We start from the raw sequence: 12950 nt of genomic DNA, 5'->3' as shown, positions 1-12950 counted from the left end.
TTATAGTTTTCATCAAGTTTGGAATGTTTTCAGTCATTATTTCTTCAAACATTTCTTCTTTCTTTTCCTCTCTCTCTTCTTCATGAACTCCAATTAACCATGTATGAGGCTGACTGAAGTTGTCCCACAGCTCAGCCATGCTCTTTTAATCTTTAAAAATTCTTTTTCTTGCTGTATTTCCTTTTGGATAGTTTTTATTGCTCTGTCTTCGAGTTCACTAATCTCTTCTGAAATGTCTAATCTGCCATTAATCCCATAGTGTATTTTCCTGCTAATTCTATTATCTATCAGTTCTATGTCATTTTTGATTGATTATTCTCCATATTATAGGTCACACTTTCTGGTCTTTTTACATGCCTAGTAATCTTTAATTAGATGTCAGACATTGTAAATTTGTTGCATACTTGATGTTTTTGTATTCCTAAAAATATTCTTGTGTTTTGTTCTGAGACTTAGATCAGTTACTCGGACATAGTTTGATCCTTTAGGTCTTGCTTTCATGATCCATTAGGCAGGTTTGGAGCAGCTGTCAGTTTGTGGCTAATTACTTCTCATGACAGAGATAAGATTTCCCTGAGCACTCTACACAATGCGCCATGAATTAGAAATTTTTCTAGTCTGACTGGTGGGAACAGGTAGTGTCAGGTGCTGTTCCTTCCAATCCTTTTGGATGTTTTTTTCCTCCATTCAAAGTGGAGAGTGTTGGGGAGTTTCTCAGTGTTGGGGAGTTTCCTATTAGACATGCAATGATCGATACTCTGCTGAATACTTGAGGGAGATCCTCTACAGATCTGAGGTTCTCTCTGTGTGCAGCTCTCTCCTCTTCAGTACTCTGTCCTATGAACTCTAGTTGCTTTGGTCTCCCCAGACCCACAGCTCTGTCCCCTCAATTCAGGGAGTCTGCCTACTCTGCCTTAGTTCCCCTCCCTGTGCTATGGCCTGGAAACTCTCTGAAGGCAGCATGGTGAGGCATTCATATGGGTCACCTTGTTTCCTGTCTCATAAGAGACCACTGTCCTTAGTTGCCTGATGTCTACTGTCTTGAAAACTGTTCTTTCATGAGATTTTGTTTTTTATATGTTGGGTTGTTTCAAATGAGAGGATAAATCTGGTCCCAGTTACTCTATCTTGGCCACAAATGAAAGTTCTACAGTCACATTTAATGCCAGAATACTATTCTACAGAGTAGATCACTTTTTGTTTTCTGATAATCCACTATTAAAAAAAACAAGCATTCATAAACATATTTTTTATACTAGATCTGGTTAATCCCAAGAATCACACAGGGAAATTTTAAATAATGCTGACTCTTAAACCCACTCTTTAGATGTAAGCTCAGGAGGCCTGGAATGCAGCCCAGAAATCTGTACTTTTTAACAGGCTCCCTTGCTGCAAAGTGGCCTTGAATTTGAGACAGTTAAGGGTAGGGACTGTGTCTTTTATTTTTCACTAGAGAATAACACTGTCGGAAGCTTGATAAAAATATCTGAGACTTTATACTCTAAAGTTAATTTGTACCATTCCACAAACTATAACTTTGCATGGTTCCTATTTTGCAGTTTTCAGAAGTGGTAGGCGAGCAATGTGAAAAACTGGTTTATCAAAATGTTTCCAGTCCTAAGATTCAATTATAATATTCAAGTTTCATTTCCAACTTGTACATTCAATCAGCTTGTATGGCTACTAAGAGAAGTGTTCCTGGAAAAATGTTGTAAATTAGTGTGTAAGTCAAATCTAATTTCATAAGGGAAATGATAGTACAATAGAGGTTCCACCCTTGAAACTAATAGATTTATGTATTCATTCAACTAACATTAACGTGAACTTACTATGAGGCAGGCACTTTGCTAGGTACAGCAGCAAATGAGACAAAAAGGGTCTCTCATGGCCAGGGGAAGTTCACCCCAAACCAACTGTAGTTAACATTTACTATTCTGTAGGTCCCAAATATTTCTCTGTAGAGAGGAGCTGATTCATGTTCTCTCTGTTCCCAAGTTAACAATTCTAGGGAAGGGATTGGCATAGCATGGGTTAGGTGCCTACACCTGAACCTACCAGCTTGAGGGGGGATATTAGGAAGGTTATACTCCTGGCCTTTCCCTGTTTATATAAGCCTTTCCATGATTTTGTAAGCTAGTTCAAGCTTGGTTTTTGTCACTTGCAACTATGGGAATCCCAATCAATAAAAAAAATAATTATGAGTATGATGCTACAAATGGGAAAACAGAGGTGTGTAACAGGAGTATATCACCCTTGGGGAATGGACACATTGTAGAGGGTCTGAAAAACAAAATAGATCACATAGGAATATCCTGCACAGTAACATAATGCTTTGAATAAGACAACTAAGAAAGCAAATAAAGTTGTATTAAGTGTATTAGAGATTTATACTCTATTATTGAAAATATATATTTTATATTTCACATAAAATAATTCCTGTTTTCATGGAAACCCATCAAAAGGAGAAGAAATATACATCTTCACTGGGATCACTAAAGGCAGAAGAGCTCTTGGAAGGAGACTTTTAGGGGAGACTCAAGACCATTTTATGCTTTCTGAAAAGTAACTCAGGGATGTAGTTTTATGCTTTTATTCAGTCTGTTTCTTTTCTTTTCTTTTTTATTTTGAAACAGACTTTCAGAGCTAGGTGGGATCTTGGGGATCATTCATTTAGTCAACTATGCTTTAAGAGATGAGCCAGCTGAGGCCCACTGACATGAAGTGATTTGCCCAAGACACCCAAAACCTGCTGTAGCCTATGCTCTCTTAAGCCTAAGAGCTGCCTGGATAGTACCAGAAGGGGTGAGGTGATCTGCATGCCCTCCATGTGCTGCAAGATAATACTGTATAATTGGCAAAGATTACTAAATGAGAATTAGGACAAGAAATGTCTAAGCTGAGGGCTCTCCAAAAATTGTGGTCATAGAATCACTGCTTTATAACTTTTCCCTTAATCTAAAAGGCAACTTTTAGAAGTAGGTAATTGTTTAAGGGCTGTCCTTGATCCTTGCTTCTCCCTCAGTCCCATTGTCAATCCATTGTTAAGGCTTACTGATTTTACTTACTCTTTCATTATTTCTTAAATGTGTTCACTTCTTTCCATCTTGACATCCATCCCTCAAGTCCATCATATCTGCCCTGTGCTACTGCAGTAACAGCCTCTTAACTGGTTTCTGTACATCCACTCTTGACCCCTCTCATCCATTCTTTAGAGTGATACTTTTAAAACGAAAATCTGATATTATCCCCCTGCTTGAAAGTCTTCAATAGCCTCCCATTGTTTTTAAGATAATGAACAGAACCCTTAACATGTGTTCCAACACTTGTATGATTCTGTTCCAGCCACTCACCTTGCTGTCTGCAGTTCAGCCATGGTGCCTTCTTTCCATTGGGAAACTATGATATGAGCCTTTACCAGGTTTACACATGTGCTATCTGGTTTGCCTGAAAGGTATCCCCCTGCTTCCCCTCACTCCCCTTGCTCTGTTCAGTTAACATCAAGGAGCCTTTTCTTGATCTTCTCAGTCTACGAGAATTCTATGAGAATGATGAGGCAAGGTTCAGCATCAATTCTATTCCAGCTCTACTCCCAAGCACTGAGTAAACTGATTCATATTAAGTGGGTAGGTGGGAATGGAAGAAATTTCATTTCAGCAATGTTACTCAATTCTTCGAATGCCCCATGAATTAATCTTCATCTAATTTTGTTGAAGGCAAAAGATCTGAAAACTATAAGATTTATAAAAGGATGATTTTTACAATGTTACTAGACATTCACTTTCTCAATACCAATACAAATATGTCAAATTGTCCCTTTCTTTGCTGCCCCAGAGGAATGTTACAGTATGTTCTCCTTTTTTCGGCTGAGGGGCAATTGTGAAAGGAGAGGTGGGAAAGAGAATCAGCATGCCTAAGACATAGTGTCAGGCAGAACAATTCTAGAAAAGAAGGGCAGGGGGGAACTGAAGATCTGGAAACATTTCTTTAAAACTATTCATATCTTCCTTCCCTCCCCAACTCCTAGTAGCATAGGTTGAAGTTAGCTGATCTAACTCATGCTGGGATTTCATGAGAGTATTGAAAACTTTCTTTTCCTACTTACCATTGGTTCATCTGTGTTCTTTTGGAACTGTACCAGCCGAACTCTGGTCACATTCTCCATATCCATGTCTCCGTTAGCACTTTCTGGAGAATCACCATTTAAATAGGGAGAGGTGGGAGGAGGTGTGACCCTCAATGCTTCATCACTGTAAACTTCATGTGCCACTACGTCGTGAGTCTGAAGTAAGGCCTAGTGTTTTACGAAGAAAAAAAATATTAATAACATTACTATTTGAGCAGAAATTTATTTTTAGTTATTTCTTTATTTTGAGACAGGATCTCACTCTGTCACCCAAGGTGGAGTGCAGTGGTGATATCTCAGCTCACTGCAGGCTTCATCTCCTGGGCTCAAGCGATCCTTCCTCTGCAGCGTTCTGTGTAGCTGGGACCACAGGTGCATGTCACCACACCCGGCTAATTCTTAAAAGTTTTTTTGTAGACATGGGGCTGACAAATTTATTATATAAACATATCTCATTCTTTTCCTCTCAAAGGTATCACTCATCTAAAGAGAACATAAAGTGTGTAATATCGACAGACAACTATATCTCAATTTCTTTGTGACAAATAATCATGATAAATAGATTTTTTAAAACATGAGTGAATAAATGAGTGAATCAATGAAGAGATGTGTTTAATGACTATCTGGGTCAGAAGTGTTATCAACCAACTTGTTCAAATGAAAGCAGACGGTACAATTTCAAATAATTTAGCCAAAAGAATCATCTATAAATAGAGTTGGCAAATTTGTGCTGGGGCTTGGAATTGAAACAAATTTAAAAAGAAATGGTGCAATAATTGGAGTATTGAGCAAATATCTTTCATCAAAGCATTTACAATGACACTTTTATATAACTCAAAGGATGAAAATAATTTATAGCATATGATTTAGAAAAAGAAAAAATATATATACAGATGTACCTTAAAAATGTAATCTTCCAAAATATCACATATGATATGGAACTCAAACTCTAAACATGTTCAATTGTTTTGTTCATTATATTTTTGGAGCACTTGTTTAAATAAAAAATAAGTTGAGAATTATTATTATGACTTCTTTTTTTTTTTTTTTGAGACAGAGTCTGGCTCTGTCGCCCGGGGCTGGAGTGCAGTGGCCGGATCTCAGCTCACTGCAAGCTCCGCCTCCCGGGTTCACGCCATTCTCCTGCCTCAGCCTCCCGGGTAGCTGGGACTACAGGCGCCCGCCACCTCGCCCGGCTAGTTTTTTGTATTTTTTAGTAGAGACGGGGTTTCACCGGGTTAGCCAGGATGGTCTCGATCTCCTGACCTCATGATCCGCCCGTCTCGGCCTCCCAAAGTGCTGGGATTACAGGCTTGAGCCACCACGCCCGGCCTTACTATGACTTCTTTTTGCAAAGCCTATTAACAAAGAGAAAGTGATTTCTTTGTACTGACATCTCTATTTTTCAGCTTGGTGAACTTCGACAATAAAATGTCCCTTGTTTCTCTAAAAATGAATGTCCTTCTACTGACCACACCTTTTGTGCCATCATAATAAACCCTTTTTAATAAGCATAAATATTTGAACATTTCTATTTCAAAGAGAATCTATAGCTATCAGAATGTCTGGAGCTTTACACAGATTATATTTCCTTGTGTGCTAACTATAAATTTGGTTCTATTTTAATTTGTGACCTGTGTGGTAATGAGATATCTGCATATAATGAAATGCAATTAAAATTGCTTTAAAAATATAACTCATAGCATCTGAAATTAAGTTATTTTATTAAAAGGCTTAAAAAAGTCATGACTTGGCTATTTTAATTTTAAAGGCATGCATACGAGGCAAAAAAAAGGTTAACAATCTGGTAAAATCATAAAGAAGATAATGCTGATTTGTCACCAGTAAAGAATATGCCTTGACTATTATACACAGTTGGGTTTCTAATGGAAATGGCAGATATTTTCACAATCTCAGAAGACTGGTCTAAACTGGGATTTGGGTGAGGAGCACCAAGGAGCACTAAGCAATACATAGTTTGAAAGTAGGGCTCCAGTCTGGGCGCGGTGGCTCAAGTATGTAATCCCAGCACTTTGGGAGGCCGAGACGGGCGGATCATGAGGTCAGGAGATCGAGACCATCCTGGCTAACACGGTGAAACCCCGTCTCTACTAAAAAATACAAAAAACTAGCCGGGCGAGGTGGCGGGCGCCTGTAGTCCCAGCTACTCCGGAGGCTGAGGCAGGAGAATGGGAGAATGGCGTAAACCCGGGAGGCGGAGCTTGTAGTGAGCTGAGATGACTGCACTCCAACCTGGGCGACAGAGCGAGACTCCATCTCAAAAAAAAAAAAAAAAAAAGAAAGAAAGTAGGGCTCCATGATGGCCCTGGGGACCTTGGCTTCCTCACCAGTACACTGACTGGACCCTATACTGGTACTCCTGAGCCCAAGTATAGAGGCTGTGCTATGTGGGCAAATCCCTCTTTTTCTGATTTAATTGTGGTCACGTTAAGAAACTAAGATTTAGGACAAAAAGCAAAACTCGGTAACATAAAAACTGGAACATTTCATCTGCTAAAATTATGTTTGTCATATCACTGCAGCCTTGACCTCTTGGGCTCAAGTGAACCTCCCACCTCAGCCTCCCGAGTAGCTGGGACCACAGCCATGTGCTACCGCACCCAGATAATTGTTATATTTTTTGTAGATACGGGGTTTTGCCATGTTGCCCAGGCTGATCTTGAACTCCTGAGCTCATGCAATTCACCCACCCCAGTCTCCCAAAGTGCTGGGATTACAGACCTCTACTCATTCTTTTAAATTATATAAGCAAACATTTGTATTTAATGCATTATTTACAAGGAAGAATAAGCCCACAATAATAAAATAATACCCAAACTGGACTTTAAAAGAAAAATGCTCAAATGATGTCACCAAATAAGGTCATACTCAATATTAACCACAATTTGGCACTGTAAATGATTGCTACTATAAAATGAAACTTAACCTAAAGTTCTAATTCATATCCAAATAGAAAAAGGGGGCCACTTACAGACTATCTTTTTAAAAGCTTAAAAGAGTATGTAAAATAAAAAACAGATAAACCAAAATTTGCACATTTTTCTTCAAATATGTTAAGACGTATGAGTGAGCAGTTGTTACTAAGCTGAAATAGCTGTCAGTTTTAAATACGTAACAATCACGTAATAGGAAAAAAACACTTTCACTTTTTGTACTATAGTAAGGATATGTATAAGACAACTAACAACATCAGACTAGAGTGAAAAAATCTGACTATTTAATGTTTCATATTTTACAACTGCAACAAGCAAAGGCAATGTTCTGTTTAAAAAGTCAGCCTTTCAAATGGAATAACTAAAAAAGGAATCAGTGAGATAATATTCTTTTATGATGACCTCTAAAGATACAGATTTTAGGCCAGGTGTGGTAGCTCATGCCTGTAATCCCAACATTTTGGGAGGCCAAGGAAGGATGACTGTTTGAGCTCAGGAGTTCAAGACCAGTCTGGGCAACAAAGTGAGACCCCAGTCTCTACAAAAAATAAAAAAAAGTAGACAGGCATGGTGGTGCATGCCTGTAGTCCCAGCTACTTGGGAGGCTGAGGCAGGAGGATTGCTTTGCCCAGGAGCTGAAGGTTACAGTGAGCTAAGAAGGTGTCATTGCACTCCTGTCTGGGCAATAGAGCAAGACCCTGTCTCTTAAAAAACAAAAACAAAAACAAAAACAACACAGAGTTTTAAAGTTGTTTAAATTTACCCTTATTTCCTCTCCCTTTAGTTACTGTAAATATTTACAAGTAGCTGCATTTTCAGTGTTGGGCAATTCAACATTAAATCCTCATGTTATAATAATCAGAAAGCAAAGAAAAATTCGGATGACTGAGCAAATAAGTCTGAAATTATAAATATGCCAAGAATAACTCCCAAACCTTGGCATAATAAAAAATTATAAGTATTAACATATTTCCCCTTAGCTATTAATATTTCTTTAAAAATACCAAGATTTTGAAACTATGATTTAAAAAATGCTTATAAGATAGAAAGCCTCAGCATTTAAAAGCTCATTTAACATAGCATATATATATATATATATATACATATCTCAGAATTATATTTCCCACATAAGATATTATCCACACATAAGCTTATTTGGAATGACCAATGAGCTCAACTTAAATTTATTAGAAAACTGATTAGCATTATAAATCAACTGACTTTTAAGAGCATGGGCTTTGGCGCCAGCGAGATCTGGCTTGAACCTCATTGAGGCCACTGACTAGGTGAGTGACCTTAAGCAAGTCTCTTTACCTTGTTAGGGCACAATTTCCTCTCTGAATTGTGAAATGGGTTTAATCACACTAGGTTACATCCCAACCACAAGCAAGTCCTCTTGTATGTAACCATCTCTGACAGAGAAACCCCATCTGCCCATGTTCTACCATCCTCACCTTTCTCCAAGCCTCTACCACCTCTCACAACGGCCTTCCGATTGGTCTCCCTAAACCCTTATCCCCGCTACAGTCCGTTTTCTGCACTTCAGCTCCAGCAAAGCACAGATCAGATATTTTCCTGTGTGCCATCACTTAGTGTCATCCTATTGCAATCAGGAGAAAACTGTAGACTCCCTACAATGGCCTGGAAGGCTTTTATTATTTTTATTTTTTATTTAGATGGAGTCTCACTCTGTCTCCCAGGCTGGAGTGCAGTGGTGCGATCCCAGTTCACCGCAACCTCTGCCTCCTGCGTTCAAGAGATTCTCCTGTCTCAGTCTCCTGAGTAGCTGGGACTACAGGTGCCCTCCACCATGCCTGGCTAATTTTTGTATTTTTAGTAGAGACAGGTTTCACCATGTTGGCCAGGCTGGTCTCGAACTCCTGACCTCAAATGACTCTTATTCCTCAGCCTCCCAAAGCGCTGGGATTATAAGCATGAGTCACAGTGCCTGACATTTTTTATTTTTTATTTTTTGAGACAGGGTCTCGCTCTGTTGCCCAGGCTGAAGTGCAGTGGTGCCATCATGGCTCACTTCAGCCCTGACCTCCCAGGCTCATGTGATCCTCCCACCGCAGCCTCCTAAGTAGCTGGGACTACAGGCATGTGCCACCATGTCTGGCTAGTTTATTTTTAATTTTTTGTAGAGATGGGGTCTCCCTACGTTGCCCAGGCTGGTCTTTAACTCTTGGGTTCAAGCAATCCTCCTGCCTTGGCCTTCCAAAATGCTGGGATTACAGGCATGAGCCACTGTGCCTGGTCCAAAATTTATTATATATCTGTTTCCAGCTATGGAACACTGCACAGAGCAGTCAGCCAAGGAGAGGCTAACCTATCTGAAAATGGGCAGGTTCCTAATCTATTCAAGGTTTTACTGATAACTTACTACATGCCCTATAAATGATAGATACTATGGAGCAACTAATAATAGGTATTAGATAACATCTATTAGGCATTAAGCATATGTCAAGCATTGTGCTACGTGCAGTAGATTTATCAGCTACTTAATCTTATTCTGACTCCACGAGTCAGAGTTCATAAAGTTAGGGTGGCAAGGATGGAGTTCAACCCCAGGTCATCTGAATTCACAGCTTTAACCACTTTTATACTATAGAACAGTGGTCCCCAACCTTTTTGGCACCAGGGACCCATTTTGTGGAAGATAATTTTTCCACGGATGGTGGCAGGGTGGGTGGGGGTGGGGGACAGAGGTCAGGGGATGGTTTTGGGATGAAACTGTTCTACCTCAGATCATCAGGCATTAGATTCTCATAAGGAGTATGCGACCTAGATCCCTCGCCTGCACAGTTCACTATAGGGTTCCCGCTTCTATGAGAATCTAATGCCTAGGCTGATCTGACAGGCGGGGGACACAGGTGGTAATGCTTGCTGGCCTGCTGCTCACCTCCTGTTGTGTGGCCTGGTTCCTAACAGGCCACAGATGGGTACTGGTAGTGGCCCAGGGGTTGGAGACCTCTACTATAGAAGACTTGCTGTTTAAAAGGGAGTGAATTATAATCTGGGGAAACACAGCACATACGCATGAAACAGTGAACAAGATAATATTAACGGTAATTTTACTGCAGATATTTGTGATTCATCAAATTTGAGGATTATTAACAAAGCATATACTTTATTCTCCTGCTCTGTGAAATAGAGATAATCACAATGACTAAATGAGATCCTAAGCTCAATGAGAACAACAAAATTGGGCCAGGATATGGAAGGACAAAGAAAAATTGCCCTGGCTCATTCACCAGGAAGGGACCTGCTCTGGCAGGCCAGAAAGCATTAGAATGTTATGCAGGTGAATACAAACAAGTGGAAAAGAGTTAGAGAAGAGAAAGTCCAAGAGAAGTGTAGAGAGGTTACAAGAGATCTTGACAACAGAGGTGAGATTTGAACGAAGTTCTGTGTTTATGCACCTAGGTTGTAAAAATGCACTCATCCACAGCCATTAGAACCTGTATCCTAATGGTAATTCACTGGACAGTGCTGTTATCACAGGATAAAGTCAAATACTCTCAGGGATTATACTTGAATTCAGCCTTTAATGCTTGGGTGGGAGAGTTAGGAAGGATGAATATGGTAATTGCTTCTTTCCAGGTAGTTACTTTGAGGAAAAAAAAATTATTTCAATAACTTGGTTAAAGGTTTAGAAACACTATCATAAAACAGCATATATATAATAACTCACAGGTAATTGCTTTGATACACATATTATACTGTTACTATTATTTTAGAAGTGTCACCTGTGGCCAGGCATGGTGGCTCATGCCTGTAATCCCAGAACTTTGGGAGGCTGAGGTCGGAGGTAAGGTCAGGAGTTCTAGACCAACCTGGCCAACATGGTAAAACCCCGTCTCTACTCAAAATATAACAATTATCCAGGTGTCGTGGTACATGCCTGCAATCCCAGCTACTTGGGAGGCTTAGGCAGGAGAATTGCTTGAACCTGGGAGGCAGAGACTGCAGTGAGCTGAGATCGCGCCACTGCACTTCACCCTGGGTGACAGGGTGAGACTCTATCTCAAAAGTAAATACATAAATAAAAATTCAAAGTATCATCTGCAATAGTAGTAATAAGAACAAGGCTTTTAAGTCAGATTTTCTCCCAAAGGGCAGTGAGGTAAATTTTCCACTTTTCACATATTTTTCCACATAAACTGATGTGGTTAATGCTTTTAAAATGGTATATTCAACATGAATTTCCATCTGTAATTGTGTTTTTGTATTGCAGTTAGGTAGATAAGCATGCACCTTTTTCCACAGAAAAGTATCTTATCTATTTTGAGCTTTGTTTAGTTATTTAGCTTTATATTTGGCTAAATACAGGTGTTATCCCCATTTTCTATATAGTAGAAATGAACCAAGAAAGTGCAGCAATTTTGCATTGTCAAAAGAGATGTAGTTCTTCCCATATATCACCTAGATTCAGACAATTCTTTATTACTGAAAACTGTCTCTAATTTTAGTTCTTTGTGGTTTAAGTAACATAAACAGTTCCAGTGACTAAAGGACTATCCCATAAGAAAGAAAATCCCTTGTCTGATGAGTATAGTCCCTGAAAAGCCACTTCACCAAGAGTATCTTTATGGTTGTGACACAAAGTAAACAAAAGAATCTTAAAATATTTGGTATTACCTGGTATTGTAATCTTAATAGTCTCATACGATATGGACAAAAATGCATGAGATGAAGCTGGCTACATTTTATGAGGGTAATTTAAAAACTTCTTTTGAAAGTGAGGTTTCAGTTCTATGGAAGTTTAATTATTACTTACCATGAAATGAGGTTGTGTTAAAATACGCTTTAGTTCCTTTGCGTCGTTATTCTCAGGATAACATGAAATTTCTTCCAATACCTAAAAAATAAACAAGATATGTAATAGTACAAACATGACACAAGATTTACATAATGTTAAATTATTTTAAGTTAAAAATTATGAATGGATTTTTATAGCAGGCAAAACAATTATTTTGAAAAACTTTTCATTTTATTCAAATGTTATTAATACATAGAAGAACAGTATTGATGGTAATAAAAATGAAGCAAATTGTTCTAATAGTATGTCAACTATAACCTAAAAGGTTATTGAAAAATACAAAACAAAATGACAAGCCTGCAACATATATTTATTACAGATTTATGAAACTTAACGGAAGAATATCTCTGAATATCTTTTTCCAAACTCACCATAAAAATCAATATGGACAAAAAGTTAATAAGAAGTTTTCTTTTATATTAACAGCACTGCCAGTTCCCTTTAGAAATGTCAAAATGACACTGGCACAAATAAAAATGATTTCAAGAACAGTACTAATTAATTATACTACTTAATTAAGAATACACAAGTAATTTTTCTTTAAGTAACGTAGAAAATGCAAAAATGCCTGCCAGATCAATGTTATTCCCCGTAGTCATCTGCCCACATAGAGAAAGCCATGCCTTTGCTAATGGCTCTTAGGGTTAAATGCCAGGGAGCCTAAGAGAACAATTTTTTAAAGTCTTATTTTTTCTTTCCACTCAAATTTTCTTCACTAATTAGTTATTAATATTTTTCTGCACAGGTAAAAATGGTTGTGTTCAAATAAAATTGTTTTCAAAAGTTCTCCGTTACCACCAGGATGGAGTTTACCTGTTTATTTATGGGACACGAACCCATGAAAAAGCCTCTGTTCTTTTTCTGAGTAAACACTTGCTGCCATTCTAACTGCAGACGGCTGGATTCAGAGAGATTTGCATTACACTCAACTGAATTCCAACCATCAAGCCAATCAAGGATTGCTTCAGCACAACTGGATGGCAGGAGCATACCACCACCCATCCAGGAGGACTCTCACCTCAACCTGTGAAAATCATACAAAAGCTTCCTA

At 38.6% G+C, this 12950-nt stretch overlaps 1 protein-coding gene across 11 annotated transcripts in view; it reads right to left on the bottom strand.

Moving 5' to 3' along the window:
- The window catches only part of CASK (calcium/calmodulin dependent serine protein kinase), a 401591-nt gene that overhangs the window by 59564 nt on the left and 329077 nt on the right, over positions 1–12950 (bottom strand). For all 11 annotated transcript variants that reach the window (XM_033201840.1, XM_033201843.1, XM_033201848.1 and 8 more), the window contains exons 13-14: positions 11858–11938; positions 4103–4291 (exon numbers count right to left, since the gene is read on the bottom strand). In XM_033201840.1, coding sequence (XP_033057731.1) covers positions 4103–4291; positions 11858–11938 — 270 coding nt within the window. The remainder of the gene's footprint in view (positions 1–4102; positions 4292–11857; positions 11939–12950) is intronic.

The sequence above is a fragment of the Trachypithecus francoisi genome, unplaced genomic scaffold (genome assembly GCF_009764315.1).
Source record: "Trachypithecus francoisi isolate TF-2019V2 unplaced genomic scaffold, Tfra_2.0 Lachesis_group6, whole genome shotgun sequence".
Classification (NCBI taxonomy): domain Eukaryota; kingdom Metazoa; phylum Chordata; class Mammalia; order Primates; family Cercopithecidae; genus Trachypithecus; species Trachypithecus francoisi.
This window is presented reverse-complemented; position numbering and strand designations above follow the sequence as displayed.